General features: G+C 37.0%; 1 protein-coding gene across 1 annotated transcript in view; it reads right to left on the bottom strand.

Moving 5' to 3' along the window:
• Positions 1-2,496: 2,496 nt before the first annotated feature.
• The window catches only part of CD226 (CD226 molecule), a gene marked incomplete at both ends in the record, with an annotated part of 42,155 nt that continues 19,899 nt past the window's right edge, over positions 2,497-24,752 (bottom strand). The window contains 3 exon segments of the mRNA XM_010080559.1: positions 2,497-2,829; positions 16,475-16,477; positions 19,167-19,499. Coding sequence (XP_010078861.1) covers positions 2,497-2,829; positions 16,475-16,477; positions 19,167-19,499 — 669 coding nt within the window.

The raw sequence follows: 24,752 nt of genomic DNA, 5'->3' as shown, positions 1-24,752 counted from the left end.
TGTGATTCTGTGATTCTGTGATATAGTTATGTAATATTCAGCAACCTGTTTCTGTAAGTGTCATCCAACAAAAGCTACAGTATTATGCATTTCAGATTTTGAGGTCAAAAAAGGTTTGCAGAAGACCCATTTCATAAATTCCTGTTACTGAAAAACAATTATCATAATATTTAGTGGGAAAGAATAGACAATAATACTGAATGGTTCTCATGGTTTTATTTGCACTGCTGTTCAAAAACGTGAAATGCAACATGCTGACTTCTATTGATACAACTGCAAAAATATCACAGGCTTTCCTGACACTTGAACACCTATTCCCCTCTCTCTCTCTCTTTTTTCTTCATAGGAATTCTATGCTGTTTCTCCTTGCAAAAATATATTCACCTTTAGATAAGAAGCAAGTTGCTTCTTTCTATGGTACCAACTCCGAATCAGCGGTTTTGGAACTATTACCAGTTTTACAAGTAATCCTGTGCTCTTATTTCTACCTCTTTTCATGCAAGATTCCTCCTCATTAAAAACTCTTGGTGTCTTCTCAATGATAGCTTCCCAAAAAAAAAGAAAAAAGAAAAAAAAAAAGAAGCTTATCTTTCCTCCTGCTCTCTCTCAACATAAGCAGAGTTTTCCCTATTACTTACTGTTTAAAGTTTAGCTATTCTCCCAGCTCCTAGACTCAGTATTTCAAAACATATCTGGAACTGGACAAGGCAAGAAGATCACACCAACAGACTAAAAACATTGGAAGAGTTTGGTAGAAATTCCAAGCCAGAGTGTGGCTTGACTGTAATGTTAAACCAAATAAAATGAGGTGATTGAACTGATAGAACATACACAAAAAACCAGCAAGTTTCTATCACCGCTTGGTTTGTTCAAGTCACAGCTGTTGCATAAAGCAGAGTAAGTCACTCGTGAGTGCGTGAGAGACTTTACTGGCTATGCCAAAGGGTGTGGTGGGAGCTGATGCCTGGCCTGTCACTCCTTTCCCCCTAGTGTTTCTCCATATCTCACTAGGAATACTACTTGTGTGTTATGAAGCAGTTCCAAACATTGAAGATAAATAATTGGAAATCCTTGACATTTCACTTCCTTTGGAATTAATGAAAATTCAACAAAATGTGCTTCATATTAAGGAGTGAGGGCTTAAAAGGGAGACAATGGGGGGTTTTCTGAGTCACACTGTACTTTAGCATCTTCAACGGTTTCAGGTCTTCTTTTCTGCAATAAACAGGCATAATTATGCTAGCATGGTTAGAACTAAAAACAATAAATTAGATTTGTTTCAAGAGCAAAAGAAACATGGAAATTAAACTCTTTTTTTGGAGAAGAAATACTTTGTATATGTAGGACTGACAACTCCTAAAGTCATTGTATTTTTTTTGTAACTCATTATGTTCTTTAATTTTGGTATGTGAAGCACTGCACTTAGAGTAAACAAAACTATTCCTATTGCTCTACAATTTAGATATGCTTGATTATGTTAATATAGTAAACATTTTAAAATGTGAATGTTCAAAATTGTCAGAGGTGAGAGGAATTTTTCTCCTGATATCCCTTTTCTTTTCATCACATTTTGCTCAATTTCATGGACTTTTATGGTCAAATATTCAGAGTAAATCAGGTCAGCATTTTTTTCCTGAGCGTGTTGTCCACTTCTCAATAACAGCATCACGGATCATGCACATTCTGAAGTTTCACACCCAAGGCCACAGACCTTAGTAGTGCCACAGAGAGGTCTACTAACACTTATTTATTACCAGGAAGAAAAGCAGTACCCTCAAAAGACATTGAATGCTGCAACAGGAGAAGAAGGACTAGGGTGGTACAAGAACCCCATCTTAAAAAAGCATGCTATAAAGAAGAACCAAAATGGAGGGTTCTTTCAGTCGTAACAGGAGGTAGAAGTAAAGGTGGGATTCAGCTCACAGTTTGAGAAATCTTAAGTGTCTACGTATGGAGACCTAAGCTCCCATTATAATCCAGCTGTGACAACAGTCACAGCAAAACCTAGAGAGTTTCTAAGCTCTCCCTAAAGAAACTCCTTACATGACTAAGGTAGAGGCCATTTTACAAATTTTTATATTTTCAAATGAGGGTGTGCTCTTTGCTTTCATTGGAAGATAGATGTGTCCCCCAGGATCCCGCGGTGCACTTTGCTAATGTAGAATTCCCCTCGTGGTTTGTCTGGGAGAATGCCCACCTCTCCCTGCAAACTCAGCTACCTTCTCCTCTTCCAAAGCATCTCCTTCCTAACACCAAACCAGTTTCTCACCAACGGGTCTGAAGTCCTATAATGAGATCAGACAAGCTTAAAATGAGATTCTTTCTGTGGAAACAAGATTAATTGTTAACTTTGCTATCGTTCACACACTGCTAATTGGAATGTGGTATTTAAATAAATCCTCACTTGCTACTGAAGAGTTATTTTATATGGTCAAAAGCATTAATAACTCATAAGGTCCTATTGTAAAAACATTCACCACTTCCTCCTTTACTTACCAGCCACAGTAAAACTCATCACATAGGTTTTGTTTCTTCCAGTAGCTACACAGTGGTATGTTGCAAAGTCAGAGGCGGTAATGTTTTCAATGACGATCACGGGGTTTGTCTGATTAGAGCAATCCACCAGTCTACACTCTTTGAAATCTGAACCAAAGCTTTGCTTTTCTGACAGGCTGCAAAGAACAACAGTATCTACCCAATCTGCATTAATCCTTTCCCACATCACTTGCTGCACTGATTCTTCGATTTTTTAAGGGCAAGTAAAAGCGACATTTCCTCCTGGCTTGGTAAACACATGATTATTTTGTTTCTGAGATACTTCAAAAGCATCTGTTGTAAAACACAAAAAAACCACACCAAAAGGTGCTTATAATTTATTCCAGGGAAGTTTAGCATCAGCAATTCCTGTATGACAAATATTAGTGAAATTGACTTACAGCAGGGAGATACTCAAATCATTTGAAATACTGAAAAAGATAATTTATACGTATCTATGACTATACTTTTGTGCAGATTTAGATAAAACAGTCTTTATGGAACTGTGAGGCTGCAATGACATTGCAAGAAGGCTATTTCTATACATTTTGAGTTCATTAATATTTTATCAACAGTTTCAGCAAAATAGTCTACTGCATAAATTATGGGGCCAGTCTAATTAAATTTCTGATAGTCTTGCTCTACTTTCATACTAATTATAATATGAAAATCATTTGATATGACCCTCAGGACATGCATTAGTAAATCATGTTAAAAGATATTCCAGCCTACAAACTGCAGTTCTCTCGTTCAAAAACCTCACCACTTAAATAAAAAAATTCTTATCCATTCATATGCTCTACTTAGGAAAAACCTCTATGATAGTCAGGCTGTGGTACGGAAGGAGACTTACAGACAAATTCAAGACTTCCACCACATATAAAACATAGATATATTATATCTTGAATCATTTTGACTGAAATCCCCCTGCTCTGATTTATTGTTTTTAGTAACATAATTCACTGTTTACAAATTAAGAAAAAAAATTTTTTAAATCATTGGTAGAAAGATTGTCAATGTTTCTGATATTCATAGCATTCAATAGTCACTTGAGTTCTAAAGTCAAGTTTGTAATGCATATACCTCACAATCTAGGACTAGCACTGTCATATTTTTGAAGACTAATGTTGAAAAAGATTAATGATCAGACTGCTTTTCCTAACTTGTAAAGGGACTGATCTTTCAAGCTCTTCAATGAGCTTCTTTTTTTATTGGATGTTTTTAAGTCAAAAAATCTCACTATGATATATTTTTAACATGTTTACTTCTATCTATGGCAACAACTGGAAGCAGAGACAGAAAATTAAAATTGCACAGGAAAAATGACTGTCATTAAATACATCAAAACCTGTTTATAAAAACAAGTTTTAAAATGAAGCTGTAGCCAGATTCACAGGATGGGATGGTTACAGTAGCACTCCAGGTGGAGCTGAATATGCTGTAGGACTGAGCTAGATTTAGATCCTCCTTGATATAACATTTTTATAAAAAATCTAGGGAAAAAAAATGCTGGAAAACTGTATTGCTTTGGATGCTGCTAGTGCCAGGATTGTCACAATCATAGTGGAGAAATCAGTACAGGGTGGCCTAGTTCGCTTCCTAAACTAGGTGCATAACATAGTAGGATTTCATGTGGGGAAGTATACTGCCCTAAAACTAGGAGTAAATGATTCCATTCATGTCGCCGGCATGGAGACTTCACTGTGGAAGTCTGTGACTTCTGAGACTTGCGTAGTCTCTGTGAAACAGTGAATGAAAAAGTCTAGCCTGCAATTTTTTATCAATGGAACCCAGCACAGAAAAAATACATTCCCTATGCCTTTGGAGACCAGAAGTATGATTAAAACATTGAAATGCTGAAAGGCAAAAGGAACTGTGTCTAATGAGTTTGCCTAAAATAAATTAATGAAGAACTTGAAGATTCATGTAGACTGCAATCAAGGAGACAGAAAGTTAATGATAGACAAGGGCAGAAGAGAGATAAATTCACTAAACTAAACAGAAGGTACAACACAGTGAAGTTCATTAACTGCTTGGACAGCTTGCCAAAGACAGCTAAATTTCTGTTACTGAAGATGACTGCCAAGGCTGCATAATCATTTAAGTTATCACATTAGTTCCAGAAAGAATTTACTCATGGAAGTCTAAGTATTATTCAAATCTGACTGCTACGATGGGACTCTACACTTGCAAAATATGTTCCTTGGAGTGCAGTCCCTCGGAAGTCGCTCCAATAGAAAAGGTAAATGTTTTTTTTTAATATCCTGCAGATACAGATCTGCAGATTCAGTAAGAGCGGTAAATGAAAAGGTAATTTAAACCAATTCTCTCTCTCTTGCCTGTCATATTCTTACAGGTCAGACTCTTACCTCCTATCCCACTTTCCAGACCACTAACTTCCAACAACTGCCTGCTTTACAATAAACCACATATTCCTTCCCGAAAAATCTTGTCTTCTTCACTGTTCAGTCTTTGCTGTCTTCTGCTATGAGCAAGCCCTATGGCTACCTATGGCCTCCTTAGGAGCCTTGAAGTCTCCCTGTCTACTCCTGGCTCCATCCCTGCTGTCTGATTCATTTCATGCCACTGCTATCCTGAGCTCCAGGTGTCTCTCCTTTCTTAACATGCTTATTAGGGAAATTATGTGTATGACGATACCTTCTAGAAGATTCCCATCTGACCCAAAGGGCAGCAACCAGGACTGTATAAAAAATAGCCTTCTTCCCTGCTGCACTGCTGTACATTTGCTAGAAAAATATACATGCTACATATGGCAAACTGTGAACAAGGAGATAAAACATTTTCCACCAAAATAATGAAAATCCTTTCTGTCTGAAACTTATTAGTTAGCTTTGTACATTATATTTGCCAAACAATAGATCACAGTTTCCTCATAACACATCATATAGTATACTGTAACAGGTACCTTACAAAGCTAAGGTTGCCTTGCAACTTCCGTGCAGCTACAATTCTTGATATATTTGTATAATTTGATGGTATGCAACTGATAAATAATACATTAATAGTGACAACCATGTACAAACACACAAATTAAAATAGAAAGTTTTGAGATTCTCAGCCGCTGTAAATTCTATCATAATCATTTTCAAACACAGACATCATGACACATTTTATTTTTTTGCATTGCATGTGTTTTTTCCTTGACAGTATCTAGCAACATTCAGGTATTTTCACTCTTGATGAAAGATGTAAATTCCTCCCCTTCTTACAATATATAAATACACCTTGCACAATTTACATGACTATGTAAGGCACAAGCAGTAGAGAATCAGGCCTACATAGTTCTAATTAAATCTTTCAAGTACACTGAAGTGTTCCAGGCTTTTGTTTTAAGCAATTGTCCCATTTTATTTTGACACCAGCATCAGTACAGTACTTTCAACTTCCCTCCTCCGTTCAACCACTTTTTTATTTAGCTTTCTGAACACAGCTTCTTTGCTTTCAGCCTAGTACGTGTGGGATGAGAACCTGCCGTTCTGAGAAATACTTCCATGGGGAAAAAGGCACACCCACAAACCTTCACCCCCACACAGGCACAACTCAAGGTGACACACCATGTGTAAACATTTCAGAAATGCTAAAAAAAGTGCATAATTTAATCCAATAAAAATAGACTCCCCGCTGCCCGCTGCTCATTTTGGCCACTGCCATTGCTGCCTGCTCTGCCTCCTGTGATAGCCACATCATCTTGCCTCCTGGACAGAAAGTAGGAAGAGGTGACAGGACTCACAGTAAGTGCATTTGCCTCTGCTTAGTAAAGAAGTGCTCTGTATTTGATATCCTCCCCACAACTCTTTTGGCATAATGTTATCTCATTGTATTTTGCAATTACTTTTTTTTTTTTTTTTTTTTTAATCTGCTTTAAGGCCATGAGACATATAAAGGATAAAAAAAATGTAAGTTTTCCTATTTTTAAAAGCTTAACATTTCAACATTTTTCTTGGAAAGTAAATCTCAGAAATATAGAGGTATAAAAGAGTGTAAAACCAACTTCTCAGGATTTAAAGGATCAAGCAACTAGAATTAGATTCTGCAGGAGGGAAATTCTTGAAACTAAGAAATTCTTTTTGGAGGGAAAATAAAATAATGGTTAGAGACTTTCTGCTTTTTGGTTCCTGTCCTGTCCACTTTATTTGTTTTTTTCATTCTTTTAGATTCCGATAAGCTTAGCTGGTTTTGTTTCTTCAAGGTAAAGTTACTTAGGTACACGGACTTGTCTTCAGCTAGTTTATTCATTTCTAAATTCAGTATCTATCTATAACATTTTAATTACTGTTCACCACACATTTCACCAAACCCAGATTTATTATCTTATGCAAAGTGCAGAGTTTCACTCTACACTACACATAAATCTCATGCATTTCTTCCGGTTTAAAACCATATACAAATTAAACAATATTCATACTTCAATATCAGTTCTGCAACTTCAGAAAGGTAAAATTCATCACAGTAAAATAAACTGTTGAGACACTCTTCTGGCTTTGCATGTTTCTGCATCTCTGTTGAGGCTTAAAGCTTAACAGAGGTTCAGTACTACCAGAGCTGGTTTCATACAAAGAGTGCTACATCAGCTGTTGCAGACAAGCGCACACTCGACAGACAACAAACACCACCCTCAGCCATCCCAGCACACAGGCATTTTCCATGTGCTCCCAGGTACCACAAGGTCAGAACAAGCTCATACGGCTCAGACTGACAGTAACAGAGCTACCTTCAAAGTAGCTACCCTTAGGAAGTAATGCTCTCCATCAGAAATGACTAATGGCTTCAGCAGACTTTTCAAAACTGCAAAGCTAACTTAGCTCTACAGCAGAGACAAGTTCCCAGGTCTCACGTGGTTTGCTGAAGCTCTGCATAAAAACACAATCTTCTTCTGCTGCTTGTAATAAGAAGTGACAAAATAAATTGCAGATGAAAAAGAGGCTTAAAATTTTATGAACTTTTTTTCTGGGACTTTTCACCAAGAAAATCAACTTTCAGATGAGAAAATATTTCAAGAGTAACCCTTTCACCCTTCCTGATTAAACTAAATATGAAATTATATTTAGCTCCCAAACTGCTATCTTCCAACTGTACTAGCACACACCACACAATTTTGCTGAATTTCTAAAACACAGGTTTTGTCCTTTTTTGGATGAGACAGGGAGACATGGATGCATAGCTATTAAGTTGAAACAGTAAAGATCTTAATTTCTAATAAGCTACTGACACCACTTCTACAAAGAGACTCAGAAACCAGCAGTAGTGTGGTGTTCGAAAAGGATATCTTTTTCCAATAACAATTATTTGAATGATAAAATGAAAGTATTTGTACTCCTAAACCTTTAAAACATCCCTATTAAATTATATTGTGACAATTTGGTAAATCTTTCTGTACCAATTATTAATTCTGCATTACATTATAAACACTTAGCATGCAAGTGTAATCCACCTGCCAACTCCAGTTTCATTACATGTATACCACTACTCTTTGTTGTTATTTTATTCTTTTAAGCTGAACTTTAGTTACCCAGAATACAAGGAAAGGGAGGAGCCAAGGAGAGAGAGAGAGAGAGAGTACAGTGATAATAAGAGTGAGAAAATCATCCTCTCTTCAGGCATAAACATTCATGAACTTCCAACAACGAGAATTTGGTTGTTGGGGAAGAGGTCATCGGATAAAAGCTTGTAATGTACTATGGCAGGATTCACTTGCGGGAGTGTCTTGAAGATATAAGGGGTCAGAATTTCAAATTTTCATCCTCTCCAGGAATATCACCAGTTCAGGATGAAAGGAATTTACCAGCAATAGGGGTTCAATGAGCAGACAGAAGTAGTGAGACAGGATACTGTGCTCAGCCTTCACTTGTTGTTAATGATACATATAGTCTCACAGTGGATGAATAGAAATGCTATAATGAGAAACTGCATGTCACAGTATGCATATATGTGCTTTTGTGCCTACCTGCTCATATCTTCCATGAGGCTCCTGAGGGCTGGACTTAGACAGAGCAGAGGATATAGTGTTTTAAACCACACAGAAGAAAAAATGCAGGGGAGAGGGGAAGGAAAAAGCTGTGAAAAATCAAACTGGCTCCTAAGGACAACTATTGAACCAATGTTTCTCAGGAGGGAAAGCCAAGGGTGCCAAGGTGATGGACAGGGTACACACCCGTGCTGCCCAGCCCCAGAAGTGTCATAACGCCCAGGAGTGCAGCATGTGGATGTACTGCGGGGAATTGCTGCCCTGCATCTCAGATCTTATTTATCACTTTTAATGGATTGTATTATGGACTGCATATATATTGGAGAAGAAGGAAAGATACCGTTTATTTCATAATAAATTTGTTATGAAGCTGGGTACCAGGTAAGAAAATGGAAGTAATCAATATATCATCAGTATTTTTTACTGACTGTTTCCTTCCCATTTCTTTTTGTCCTTATTAAGCTATAAATTATGTACCTGTCTGACAGGCCTTCTGAAAGAAAGGTTCATCATTAGAAATATAAGCAGCAGAAAGAGGTTCTGCAGATGGGAAAATTTCAGAACTTAAAATATTAATCACCTCTTAGTGATTTCCTTTATAGTATTTTGAAGTTTAACTATCCAAATCTGTAATTCCTTTTACCTCTGCTTTTCACCTTCCTCTGTTCATTCCACAACCTAGCATGTATTTCCCCAAACACAATATTATTCAGTCTGTCCTAGATAAATTAATACTATCATTTCCTTGATTTTGAATATTTTAAAGCTGTCGCTGTCACTTTCCATTTTCCCCTGCAATTGCATCCTGTAATGATTTCCAAATTCCATTATCTCAAAATTTCATCCATCACATTTGCACTCTGAGAAACAAAAAACAGAGCTATAAAACTCTTGTATCTGGATTTAACTACTGGGTGTCACAGCAGTTATGTTTGATACTATGGATAATACCATACTTAGTTAAGATTAATTTCCCAGTGGTAGCTGCAGTGGCATAGAGTTAAGGAGCAGTAGCTGAGAAGATGAAGCATTTTTGGCTTATAAAGGGAGGGGAATAGTTGCCCCCCCCCCCAAGGAAAAAAAAAAAATTCTTGACACAGTAGATTCAACTCCAGGTCAATTTTAGCTTTCCTAACTGCACACATTGATGCTTGGACAGTGTTTCAAGGTTCCTTCTGGGTCAACTGTCCCTGCTTCCATTGTGTCTATGTTTCCTCTTTATGTTTGAGTTTAGTCAGGAGATTCTTGTTCATCCATGCAGGCCTTCTGGCATTTTTTGCTTGATTTCCTGCCTGTCTGGATGGACCACTGGAGGACGTTTTCCTTGACAATCTTTTCACCATCCCCCTTGGGATTATTCCAAGAAGATCTATGAACAGGCCAAAGTCTGCTCTTCTGTAGCCCAGGGTTGTGACCCTGCTTTTTTCTTTCATCCCTTTCTCTCGGAGTCATGAACTTTACCATGCAGCCAAGGTTGCCCCTGATCTCCACAACCCCGACATGTTCTTCCTTCTCTGTAAGTCTGAGGTCGAGCACAGTGCCTCCTCTCTTCAGCTACTTAATCACCTGAGTGAGAAAGCTTTCGTCAATGCACTCCAGAAACCTACCAGATTGATTGTGCCCTGTTGTGTTGTTCCTCTACAGCTACCAGGTGGTTGAACTCTCTCATGAGGACCACAGAATGTGAAGCTTCTTCCAGTTGTCTGAGGGAGGCCTCGTCTATACCAGATCTGATCACCCTGATCGGGCAGTCAGCGGCAGACACCGACCACATCACCTATGTTGATCTGCCTGCTAATACTGACCCATGAGCTCTCAGCTGGCTCGCCATCCATCCCTAGGCAGAACTTGTCACATTCTCACTGCTCTCTCACATAAAGGGCAACTCTTCTTCCCTACCTTCCCAGCCTGTCCTTCCTAAGGAGCCTGTACCCAGCCATTGCAGCACTCCAGTCATGGGAGCCATCCCATCATGTCTCTGTGATCCCAATGAGGTCGTAGCCCTGCAACTGCACACAGAGCTCTAATTCCTTTTTTGTTGCATATGCTATCTTCTCCAATGTACAGACACTTCACATGGTCATCTGGTCATGCCGATTCCCCAGAAGAAGTATGAGAGCTTCCCCACAATGTTTCTGCTCAGCATTTCCTTATTTGTATGGACATACTTGGGGTGGTCACCAAGTGCCCTGATTTGTTGTTTTCAAGATGTTTCCTGTCCGTATAATCCCACACCATTTTTTCATCAGACCAATCCACTGCCTTGCTCACTTGTGGGTTGTCATCTCACTTTCCTGTTAAAGCTTCCCACATGAGCCTGTTGGCAAGGATCCTTTTTCCACACATGCTCAGATGGATCCTGTCTCTTCCTAGCAGTCCTTGATCATCAAAAAGGGTGCATGGTGATAAAGGTAACACCTTGTTGTTGACACCAGCCGTGCAACTGGCTCTTGACCCATGGAATCCCCTCCCTCTTCCCAGGGATTTTCCCTTCTTCAACAGGATCAAGAAGATGCCACCTAAGCTGACCATGTCATTGATCACCACCTCCAGCACCATGTAGTCATGCCTCATGTGCTCCAGGTCTCTCCTGGACTTGTCTTTGGTGCATGTGAGGAAAAACATCAGGCGTTAGAAGTCTGAGAACTGGGCAAGCCTTGACAGCCTCTCTGCAGCATCCTAGTGTCTGCTCTGAGGAGCAGCAAAACTCCCCAAACAAGTTTGGGTCAGCAGATGAACTGATGAGAACAATCCCCAAATTGCTGCACAAGTCAGTTAATAGCTATAGTATCCAGCTGATGTGCAATGAATGTTCATAAAAACAATGCTCATAGGGAACATATAAAATAACCTTTATAATTTTCTTATGTTGGTAAAAACACAGCAGTCCTCATGGGTACTGAATATTGCATTTTTTTCCTTAACATAGCATATTCTGATGGAAACAAAGTAACCAAGAGTACATAACAACATCGTTATTCCTAGTAACTAACTGAACATTCAAAATGGTAAGGAGTAGAAAGAAGAGGGAAAAATGTAAAAAAATCCCCAATGCTGAATAAAAGGATCTCAGTGCTCTGATTGCTAGCCAAATAGAGTCGAAAATGTTATCATATTGTCTGTTTCTAAAAGACAAATTTTCTGAGGTATGTCAACAGAGAGTCATATACAAGACAAAGGAGGCATCATTCTGCATTATTTAACAACGGTAAGACCTTAGAGGGAATCTTGTGTTTCCTTCTATGTATCTTATATTAATAAGGTTATATACAAACTGGAGAAAATTTTGATGAGAATAAAAATGATGACATGCAGAATAATGAACTAAGAATAAAAGTTAAAAGAACTGTGTTTGTTTAGTACAGAGAGATGACTGAAGGCTGACAGCATGAGAAGCTTCCTCTTTTTTCAAAGGAAGGACTACAACGAATAAACTCAGTATTAAACAAGAGATATTTAGGATAGATATAATGGGGAAAAAAAATCTCCTTGTAAGGCTGGTTAAGTGCTAGAACTACTACACAAAAGTATTATGCATGCATTTCCAACATGGGAATCAGTCAGGGATGACACAGAAATGCTTATCCTGCCTCAGAATACAGAGATGGATGACATGAATGAATTTGGAATGTCTCTTCCAGCCTGAGTTTTCCACAATTCTGTAATTCCTTTTGATCTAAGCTTTTCCTTCAGAAAAGGAGATATCTGCTCTACTCCTAACAGGGCTGGTTTGTTTTGTTTTGTTTTGTTTTTTTTTTCCCTAGCCTTTTATACTGAAATCCTTAGTTCATCACATAAGAGATAAAGTAAGAAAAGCAGCATTTAACAGGTCAATAGTCACAGTAGAGGCGTGAAAAAGGCAGCTTCACTTGCCTCCATCCTCTTGCTTTCTAATTAGGTGCTGACAATGTGGCTGATGCTGTGCAAGATACAGAGATAATTCTTGCTCTGGGGAGCTCACAGTCTAAGAGCCAAAGAATGTAGATCCCTCATGATTAGTTCTTGCTTCCGTGTGCTTTAAAGGGCTGATAATTTTTCACTGTAGACCTATGAATCACATTCTAAGTTGAGACAGAGATAAATAGAAAGCAAGCTATTTCAGGTGAACAGGGACTTGAAAAAAAAAAAAAACTATGCAATGTGCTGCTTTTGTCAGGCAGAAGAACATTAATACAGAAGTAAGTGCTGAGTGGCATGGATATCATCACACTAGCTAAGAATAGAAAAGATCTGTCTCTGCTGTCACAGAAGAGGTTGATCACTCTATTTAAAATATGTGAGTACTTCATGGTACATCTGGCATTTAAATACTCTATCAATGAACTTCAATTCTCATGCAGAGTTGCTAGCAAAACATATTCCCTGAGTAAATAGTCCATTGTCGCTGATTGACAGGAACACAAATTTACTAACGAATTAAAAAAAAAAAAAAAAATTGCAATCTTATAACAGCAAAAATACCCCTGCCAACTAATTATGCAACTTTGCATAATTCACATTATGGATGTAAAAGTTACTGCAAACACCAAAGAATACTTCCCATTCCATTCAGATCCTAACACAGGATTTTTTAAGTCAAACTAGTACTATTTTAACAGAAAATATTTTAACAGAAATAAAACTCCTGAGAAAATAAATATACAGATATTCATGTTAGAATTCAACAGTTTTGAAAGGTAAATAAACAAACACAGGACAAAAATATTCGAGGTAATTTAAAATACATTCTCTCTTTATGTAATTAAACATGCAACACTGCATGTCAAAAAGGCCAGCTTTCATTTAAACAGTTTATATGTCACATAATTCTTCACTGCTGAAGACTTTTGACTTGAGAGAGAAAGAAAGGGAGAGAAAGAGAAAGAAAGAAAGAGAAGAGAAAGAGAAAGAGAAAGAGAAAGAGAAAGAGAAAGAAAGAGAGAGGGGAGAGAAGGAGAGAGCAAGAGAGAGCAAGAGAGAGACCAAGAGAGAGAAAGAAAGAAAGAAAGAAAGAAAGAAAGAAAGAAAGAAAAAGATTGCAGTTCTGCTTCTTTGTACTGTGTTTTGAGTGGCAACCTGTGATGACAGTTAAACATGTCCCTCCACAAACACCTGCCTAATGGACTGAGAGAGTACACTGCTCTCTCTTTCATTTGAAAGTAAAATTACAACACCTGCAGCTTCAAATGCTTTCTCCTCCAGGAAGCAAGCCTGTGAAATAACATCTTTTTGATGATCAACAATTCCTGCGTGATGTCTCCAACTCTAACGCTTCTTCTATTGCTAGTGACTTCACTCTCTGCTACTCAGATTTTATACTGCACTCAAAATCTGTCTTCAGTCATTTCTGTCTAAGCCTTATATATAAGAAACTACAGATCATCCTTAAACTATTCATGAAGAATAGTGAAATAAAACTACTGACTACATAATCATTACATCTTATCAATACATGTACAAGGAGTTTTCTCTGAAAATAAGAGGGTTTTTTGCTCAGTGCAGGAGTAGTTGTGACTCATAAAATGTGGGAACATTAAGGGAAAAAATATCCCTTGTATTCAGTTCTGAAAACTGTTGGATATATGTTCACACCACAGGAAAAAAGAAGCAACAGATTCACCCAGCTGGCAAATATCCTCCTGTGGGATAACGAGACTAATCTTTGCCAACACATTAATGTGTAACTATAGCAGAACATACTCTCAGGTTCTTCACAATTGTGGTACAGAATTTCAGCACTGCATCTACTTGTAAGGATATCATGTAGCTACATAACTTGTGAAGTTTCCAATATAATATCCTGAGTATTATTGCTTTTCTGTCAGTATGTTTCAGTAACTGCCAATAAAGAAAGAATGGATAATGTTGTGCAGTCTGCAAGAGTTCTTTCTCACCTATTTCATAGATGTCTTAGGACATCTTTAGCCAAAATTTAAGGCAAAAAGAAAAAAATGCATACTTACCTTTTTATTATATATATTCTGATACAGCTCCAAGACTAATCTGAGACCACATCTAGTAAAAAAAAAAAAACAATTACTACAACAATTTAATCAAAAATGTCATATAAGTGGTGATTTATCACCTCTTCTAGTGTCTTCCATCTGCCAGTGATGCAATAGGGATAGTACACCAAGAAAAGACCTGTGTAATGGGAGCTATAACCTCCTCTGTCTCCTGCGGTCTCAGGTCCTTAAGATAGCTCAGCCATTGCTTACCCAAGATCAATCTTTTTTCTTTTTCTTTTTTCTTTTTTCTTTTTTCTTTTTTCTTTTGTCCCTGATTGAAAAAGAATCACCACAGACCGTGGTGGAGTGAACTGCTGTTCTGCAACCAGAGATTAAGCCAGGAGCAGAGTCCTAAATAGAAGTTCTCCAGTATTATTTTGCCACTTCACAGACTGCAAATCTGTTGTGATGTTTTATTCACTCGATAGCATCTTTAATCATTTTTTGTAACCACAGTGGGTTTTTTATTTATGAAAACACCTTTACTCTAAGGGGAAAGAAATAGGGAAGTTGTCAAAATACTAATAAAAAGAAACATGCTTAATGTTTTTCAGATACTTGACTTCTTTCTTCTCTTTCTGTGTTTTTGTTTAAAAAAGCAAGTCATGATCCCCAAACTTTTTTAACTGCTTGATCTTGTAGTACCAGGGTCTTGTTAACACTTGAGTTGCTGGATCTAGTGACACTACTGTAATGATTAGACACTACTTGAAATATTTACTCATTAAGCATCAGCACTTGGGTATTCAAACTACGCAAATGAAAAATGTTGACAAATCAGAATCATACAATTCTACTCACTTTGTATTCGTAGTTTTAAAAAACTATACAAAGCACATAGGAAGTCAAAATCACACTCATGGCCTCTGTTGATTACAAGGAATGAATCACTAGAGCAATTTTGAACAGTTTGAGTGCAGAAACATTCATTGTTTTGCAAGCCAGCAAAAGTTAATCTGAGATACTTTATCCAAATTTATGTAACTGCCAGCAGATATGATTGCCATGTGAAGAACAATTCACCTTATACTTTAATTTAGCTAAGAATCTCCATCATGACTATAATTCCATATGGCATTATTTCATTTTTTTTCTGCTGTTTCCATTCAATCCAAATTCTGAAAGCCAGTCATGTATTCTATATCTATATCCTGCTTCCAGTATTCATTGAGGTATGTGCTGCAGATTCCTCAATGACATAGTTACCTGCTTAAGTTGCTGGGTCACACAGTAACAGGTCAGTATTGATAAATACTGACAATTTCCAATGCCCTGGTAGTGCAAATTAAATTATAAACCAGGCTTCAGTTTTGACTGACACAAAAACCTTAATAATATAAATTTAAATTCATCTGTGTCAATTTACCAGAGCAAGCTAAAGTTTCATGTTGAATGTTATGCGTCCACAAAGCTGCAATCAGTCTTTAAAACTAAAACCACAAATTGCAAAACATTAGACATTATGAAATTCCCTAAAAAAAAAAAAAAAAAAAAAAGTCTGTTAAACATTTGTTGATTATCTGTTATAAACAGAAAAATGGGTTTTGCAGTGACTTGTTTAATTTGTTTGCGATACCTTGGGTAAATTAATGCTTTTTGAAAAGTAATGTCTATTGGAAGCAATAAAATATAAATCCCAACCAAGAAAACACTGCAATTGGAAAAAAGTTTTAATTACCTATAAAATGATCTTTCTAGCATGTTGGTCAGATTTCTTTATACCAATGAATATCAGATTCCTTTAAAAACACTTCATATTTCAGGATCTCAACTATTTGTGTATACTAATCCTACAGAATAAGATTTGTCTACAGTGAAATCCTAACACTAATACTCAGCTTTCTCAATGCTCTCTCCCTGGTGCAGAAAAAAAAACTTTAAAGATGAACATCAGTGTCCTAATTTCACAAGTTGGAAGACAAAAAAGAAAAACTGTATCTCTAGTGTCATCAGCAAGCTAAAATACCAGCTGCGTGGAAATGAATTTTGAAGTTTACTGTTTATTTAATCAAAGCTAGACTGTCATCCAGGAGGTTAAAATATTTAGTACTGATGAAGGTGCTAAGTAAATTAAGATAAAGCTTGACTGATAACAGTTCTACTATACTACATAAATAAATACCTTCTCTAAACTCTGTTTTTAGTAACATATTTAATCTGCAGTGTAGATTGAAGTTTTAATATTTTATCTTCACTGGTGATACCCTTCATTCTCTTTAAATCAGTGTTTATAAAGATCATGTTTATAAAGATCAGCCAGTCACCTCCTGACAACCTAGTACCTCTGCACATGGGTAGAAGCAATCTTCATCTGCACCTACACCTGGGTTGGAACCCAAAGAGGGTGAGTGGAAAACGCCAGAATATTTCATCATCCAAGCCAGGCCGAAATGGAAAAGTACCTGACAAAAGCCAATTATCTCAGGCCCTATATATAGAGACCCTAAGCCAGACCCATTGAGCTCTACTATACCACTGTGGGCTGTGATCAGCATCTCCCCTGAGCTGGGACGCCTCTCAGGCATAGCCTCCTTAGACCAAAGACGTTTAAGGAGATCTGCTGGCAAAATCAATGAAAAGCCAAGGCACAGCTCGACTTCTCGAGGCTCAGTTATCACCCATTGAGGAATGCCAATGCATCATGAGTATTTACTCAAAACTCAAGAAAAGAAGAGAGAACTTTTAGCTGCAGGCTAGTCTCCTCTGTCCACCTCTGTACCTATAGGTTGTTTCACTAGATCCAAATATTTCTGTCTGTCTTAGTGTGTTTTGTGTTTATATATACAAACATATGTACATATATATTGACTTAGGATACCCTGTAGTAAGTTAGTATGAATCTTGTCATTCTCAAATCTGTAACTGAGTCACTGTTTTAATCAGAACATATTTTACTGAATCATCTTGTTAATCTTTGAATTGGTTAATGGTTAAGTGCCACTAAAATTTAACCTTTGATTTACCTCACACCATTAATAAATCTTGAATTGCTGCTAAATTGTAATCATGTAAAATATTTCATCTGCAACACTTGGGCATGAAAAGGACTAAATCAGCTTGCAGATCTCTACTGCATCTAACTTTTAGGATTTTATAGAAGATGAGACCAATGTGAATAAGGGCTCAGCACTGACAGAACTCAGGTTGGAGATCTGGTTTGCCTGTTCCTTTTTGTAAACAACCTGGATTTCCCGATCTTGGCTTCTCTGGATGCAACCAAAAATTATGTTTCTAATGCCTACACTTGCAATAATACTGTGCACTAAATGGACTGCTACAGAAAAAGAAACTATACACACTTATGTATGGTTTAATTTCTGATTTGATGAGAAGCAATGTTTATTAATAAAAAGCTATCAGACACAGAAAAACAGACTGGGATTCCTAATTCATCAGTGCCATCAACAAATGTGTTGCCTAAAATAAAGTTTCAAAAACCTTCAGTGGTGCAGGCAGGAATAGTCTACCTTGAATTTTTGAAGTTTAGACATCTCCTACAATAGTCAGGTCCACTGTTTCATTGTAATATTGAAATTACAGAAGTGCAGACAAAATAAGTTTGAAATGAACACTCAGAAGGATCAGGCTAGGAAAAAACCTGTTGTTTTTGTCTTCTAGTCGTTCAAATGCTAGGAAATATTTTTTTCTTTCAATCCATTCTTTCTTAGCTGGCAAATGCAATAAAATGTTGAATGGAGTCTATTTACACACTGGAGAATAGGGAAGTGGAACAGATTCTTTCTACATTCACAATATCATATCAACAAACCAATAAGCAAAACTAGTTATCTTTTGAAGGCTATTCTATCATAAGTATACAATCTCCTCCTAAGGAATTCTTTCCTATCAGAGAAGCTTGGTAGTTTGCATCAGAGTTGTCAGTTGACCAATGCTGAATAGACATGCATGGAAAAATGCTAGAAAAGGGTTCTTTCTTTTCTTACTCGTAGAGCTGGAAAATAAACCAAATTGGAGGAGTGGCCGGGTAGTTACAGAACCTTTGGAAAATACATGGACAGCTACACAGAAAGGACGTGGGCATAGCTGGATCTTTTTCTTTCCTTCTTCCCTTTTCCATGTTTAAAAGAGTCTCCTTTTAAAGAAAAGATTTTTTTCTTCATTTAAACTTCCTTACTTCCCTCCCTTTTGTTGCCACACCATTCCTAAATGGTTATTTTGTTCCTGAAAATGCAAGCACAGAAGAGCTCCTAATTTCAGACCAGGAATGTGCACAGTATATAACATAACAAAAAAAAAATATGGTATGCTCCAAGACTAGTTACAAGGTTCATCCATATAATTTCATGGGTAGTTGCAATTTCACCTTCTGAAGATATCCTATAGCTTGTTGAAATGCTGAGAGAACTTTGTCCCAATGCAATGACCATTAGTACCTGAAGTCTGACATGCAACATATCGCTGCTGTGACTTCTGTCTTTCTCCTTCATTTCCCCTCCTTACTTCCTGCTTCTCTTACAATGATCTTGTGTTAAAGTAATGTAATTATTTTCTGTTGTGCCAGTTCTTTTCCCCAAATTACTCAATTTTTGCATGCTGTATAATTAAAAAAAATTACAATGCCAGATGCTCCCTAAATTGGCATGGATTTCTATTTTGCATATATCAGAAATATAAAAAACAATGAGAAATTTACTTACCTGGCTGAATAATTTCTGTTACCTTTTCCCAAATTCAATCTGGGGAAGTTACAATGGAGCAAAAGTAAAGACCAATGTCCTCCAAAGTGCTCTTGAAGAAGGATAAGGATTTGTCTTGCCTGGAAGCACTTTCAAAATAAATTCTTCCATTGTATTTATCTTCAATATGTATGCTGTAGATTGGATGCAAGACAGCTAAATTTTCTTTATGAGTTACATTAAGTTTCATCCAGAATGTCTGGATTATCACAGCTTTTTTTGGATATATGCACTCCAGTTTCACATTCTCAGTGAGTTTTACAGTTGAATCCACAAACTTTCCTTCTACATTGGCTAAATCACACACAGAAATTCAGTTTCAGAATTAACATAATTGAAAATTTAAATTATAGAAAAAATCAGAAACTTGGGCAGCACTACAAGCAAAGCACAGAAGAAAAAGTTCACTAAAAAAAACCCCAAACCCTAGGAATTATTATTACTTTAAACTTGTGAATACCTTTGAACAGTTAAAATTTGTCTGAGCCACACAGTAACACACTTGTGAATTGTGATCAAAGCTGTCATGATGTGATAAAAAGAGGAAAGGTGTTAGGTAGGAATAAGAAAGCAACCTTACTTCCACAAAGCTGAAGAACAACAATAAGGAGAGTTGCTTGGTCCATCTCAAAGAACACTGGAGTCAGTGACTGTTGTGCAACATGGTTTTATTGAACCTCTGTGCACCATGTGCCCCTCTCACACAATGTTTTTACTTTTGAAATAAGAAAAACATCATGTGCTTTTCACTTTCACGTTCTAAGAAACACCAAGTTTGAGGTCTCAGTGCAGTTACATCAGAGAGAGTGTAAATTCCTAACAAAATCTACCTCAGAGTAAAAATTTTATTGCTAATGAATCTCTATCAATATGCATGAATGTTGTGATAACTGATGAAGCAGGGATGTTTATGTTTCATCAGCAGAAGCAAACGGGATTCTTCCGTGCCATGTATCCAAAATCAACAGAATTTCTCTGTTTTCCTGACACTGCCGTTCAACATTTGACTATTATTCAGGGAGTATAAAATCTAAAAAGAAGATAAAAGAGTTCCTATATATCAGAGACCATAATTCTGCAGCTAGTTATAAAAAGTAATGTCTAAAGGGCTGAGAATTTATTTGTGATAACATGTCATGAGATGATAGTATTTTGGGATCAAAATTATGCAGCTCGAAAATCGTTGTTCAAAGGCTTAAGAAACCTGAGTATTCATGACTCATGTTGAAATTTGTCAAAACAAGCTACACTCTTACATTTTTATAGATTTTTCTCAGGACAACTGCAAGTGTTTTTGCACCTCAGCAGGCCATAGTTTTATGGAGCTGCTTAAAATTGGAAAAATATGATTGATTGGAAGTCAAAACTAAGCCTGAATCGAATGGATAAAATTCTCAGATGAATAAACAAATGTAATTTGAAATAAGGTTGACAACAGAAATTAATATAATTCTGAGATAATATAGTTAATATAACATAACAATATAATATTAACATTAATATAATTCTGAGATAATATATAATTCTGATATAATTAATTTTTTTTTAATTAATTATAATTAATATAATTCTAGTAAGAGCCTGCACAATCTTGATCAGGACTTAGCATTAGATCTGTTTAAAACACCTCCCACAATGCAGTAACCTGTCTGGAAACCAGAATCTGTATATATTGGTATTAAGCTAGGCATGTTTAAGGATAATGCAACATTTTAATGTTTGCAATGACTCAATTTTATAATTTCCTAGTTATCCTACCTGAATGCAAACTTATATTTACTCTTAGGAAACAACAAAAGGTAATAAACTTATATAAACATATTAACAACAATATAAGTGTCTTTGTTAATACTAGAAAAAATAAAATTATAAAGGTTATTTTCCACAGTCTCTTAAGCTGACATGATTCTTGTGTTCCTGTTATCTAGAAGAATTTTTGGTGAAGATTCAAGCACACCTATAAATAGAGAAATACACACCATCTCCACCCTACCCTCCTGGGCCGTGGACGTATCAGAGCAGGTATTGTAAAGGAAGGTGCACCATGCAGCCCCGTCCTTCCAGCCTTATACCTCCCTTACCTCTAACCTCTCTTTCTCCCTGCCTCCCCAGCATTGAAAGGCTGGAAAATCCACATACCTCTGGTCATCTATGGATAAAAGACTCAGAGAAGCAGCAGCGGCATGTCTCTTGGTCAATCCATTACCTGAGCAGCTCCTTGGGCTCTGCCTCTCTGGTTCTCTGCCCACTGTTCCTCACAGCCTGGCTCTTCTTTCCCAGTAATTCCACTTTTTCTCCATCCTTTGAACCCCAAAGCAAAGGAAGGGAAGGTTCACAAAGACAAACAAGCCATAGTTAACTAATTGCTGGTTAACTGGCAATTACAGTTTGACAGAAAAGCAGCAGGGTGGAATTTTCCAGCTGAATGTACAACTGTAAGATGTGGTTTAAAAAAAAAAAAAAAAAAGAGCAAAACCAATTGTGCAGTAAAGACAATGGAGATCTACAGCTTGGATTTTAACCATAACTTGAACATACATCTTTGGTAACCCAGGATGAGTAATTTCATTTCCTGGTGCATTAACTTTCCAAACTCCAATACACAGATAACATGTAATGAATGCTCATGTTTCAAAGCGTGTCACAATAATCTCTGTAATGAGGTCTTTAAATGGAAATTGCTATAAAACTGTGAAGAATAAGACATACATATGGGGCCAGCACGTTATATTAATACCCTTTTTAATTATTAATTAGTATTTAAGATTTAACAGATAGACCTGTAGCAATAGTGCAGAAAGAGAGGCAAATATTCTTGCAAACTGCTGCTATCACCAGAAAAAAAAGGCCTTGACTATGGCAGTGCAATGAAGTAGGAGATTGTTAAAAGGGAGATCACTCCAGGTGCCACTTCTTTACCTATAGACATGACCAACTGGAAAATGTCATGGATGGAGTCAGAGTGAGTTATGCACTTCACTTGCGTGAGAGAAGCAGCAACATATGTTACTGATATAAAAGCTAGCAAAGTTCAAATGTTAATGCAACAGTGATTTAACAACATCTGATGGCAAGGTACACTTGATTATTTACTGCATATAGGACAGTGTCAGACAAAACTGCCAGGGAGATCCTCACATTGAGTCACCAGGTTCAGAAAAAGACCCCCTTGCTCTCTAAACTCCTTCTTAGAGAGGAGTCTGGGTGCAGCTGGATCTGATCCTAGTCCCAGACTTGGTCAACGGTTTATGTCTAAAGGATTATATATGCACAATCTATCCTTTATGTCATTTAGCATGCTATTAATCACTCATTCAGAAACCGTTGCAGCAAGGAATCTCTAGTAACCTTGAGAGGCGTCCCTACTCAAGGGGAAATCCTGGCGTACAGTCCGCTGCCATGCAGGAGAGCTCAGCGGGCCCTGGGCTGTCCACTATTTATGGAGTAAGACGATTGGCTTATAGCTATATTTGCATACTAGCTGGGTTTTGGTTGGTGCATGCTGAACCAGCCCTCAGCTGTTGGAAAGACGCGCAAGATAGCCCTTGGCTGCTGTGCTGTTGTCTGTCTCCCCAGAGTCCAATTTAAGCCGGATGGAATCACCATGACTGGATGTAGCCATCAGGATCACTAGTGGTTACTGCTTAAGCAGGGGAGGGGGGGAGCACACCATGACAGAAAATGATCAGGGCAAAGAGGTTCTTTAGTTTCAGTGAATCTCCAGTGAAGACAAGGAAGCAAATGGGCAGGGAGGAAGGAAGTTTTAGTGCATTTTGCACATGGTATGAGCATCCCTATAGACAAACTCTTCCCTCTGGAAGCCAGGTTAACCAATGCAGAACAACAGTTCTGTAACAAGTGATATAACTCCCTGTTTCTATATGGATGAGGGTCTCCTTGTTGCCAGAGTGCTACCGTCAACAAAATAACCTCTTTTGCCATTCACCATTCTACGTTTCTTTAAGCAGGATGGATGAATGGTACAGCCAGATAAAGGCATAATAATTCAATTTACTTTTTCCTATTTGGCATCTAATCTAATTGAATCAACAAAGGCCCCTAAATTGGATTATTCTACAGGCATGCCTGATTCAGCAATAGAATGGATAAGATCCTTCAGTATGTATTCATGAACCTCAGAGGAGAAATTAACACCAGATATTCCTCCAAAGAGAAAGGAAAAAGTTGTGAATTACATACATTTTGGGGGTAGACGGGTAAAGATGATTCAGAGAAAAAAAAAGTTCAATCTAAAAGGCTTTCCCAAATGTAGAAAAACAAAGAAAATATAATCTACATACTCAAGTTCTTAATAATTTTCTATTGTTAAACATACTGGCCTCCAAGAGGCTATGCTTTATAAATTATAGTTCTGTAAAGAAACGCTTTGACCCCCAAAAGTCAATCTTTGCAAGATGATACATATTCAGGAATCTTTAGATAAAGGATTATATTTTTGCATTTCTGGAACTGGAAAATCATTTACATTTTTGGAAGTGGACCACTAAGCGGATATTCATCCTGTTGTAACGCTGGACACCTAAATGGGTCAAGAAGCTAGAATGTTGGTGATAAAAAACACAGCTGCAACATGAGGGCTAGGTAACACTAAATGTTGAGATTCAGGAAGGGTATTTTCACAGTTTTTTTTTCAGGGAGATTAATAATGATTAATAATGATGCCATGTGAACACAGAAAAGCTATGTTTAGTAACAGAATAAGCTAATGGTGGGATGTACTAAGGGTATAAATGTCTGATTAAGGCAGTGGAAGAAACACCACTGCTGAACAAACTTTGAACACCAAAAAGCACTTCTGCTGCTGACCCTAAAGCGAAAGGTGTGTTGGTAGGAGATAAGAAGGTTTGTGGCATTTTTTAAGTTCACTGTGTAAGGAATGTTCCTTTCACATGTTCATAGCAGGAGAGTCTGCCTGTGATGACTCTTTGAACTTTAGTGAAGTTTGTGTGACTGCATGTGAGTGGGAAATCCATTCGAAATATTCCTCTGTCCTTTTGAATAAAAAAAAAAAGTGGAAAATATGACAAAAAAGTGAACTGAACATAATTATGAAAAAAATTTATAAAGCCAAGTTGATCTAACTAAAAAAGAGAGAGAAAACCTCAACAAATAATCCCAAGAAAATAACCAGAATTTTTTTTATCTTTTTATTTACATGATTGTTTAATGATAAAAGCCTTTTTCTTCTATTTTTTTCATGCCTTTTTCTTCTATTTAAACCTTTTCTCTTCAGTGACGTCGACTGTAAATGTGTGCCACCAATTAGCTGAATAAGGTATCAAATATGTACTTTAAAATATTTTATAAATTCTTTTGCTTTTGTAATAGGAAGATACTACTGGGTTCCTATTCACATTTTGTTGTTAATTAGTCTATGTATTTTCATCCATTAATAACATGGAAGAGAGCATCTGAAAGACATGAAAGAAACTAAATCACAAAATAGTAAATTACATTTGAGTTTCTAAGAATTTAATGTACTAATATTGTGTAGTTGACTAGGCATATTTCTTTCAGTTTAGTTCT

The sequence above is a fragment of the Pterocles gutturalis genome, unplaced genomic scaffold (assembly GCF_000699245.1).
Source record: "Pterocles gutturalis isolate BGI_N339 unplaced genomic scaffold, ASM69924v1 scaffold22884, whole genome shotgun sequence".
Classification (NCBI taxonomy): Eukaryota; Metazoa; Chordata; class Aves; order Pterocliformes; family Pteroclidae; genus Pterocles; species Pterocles gutturalis.
Note: the sequence above shows the minus strand (reverse complement) of the source record. Positions and strands in the feature narration are given on the sequence as shown.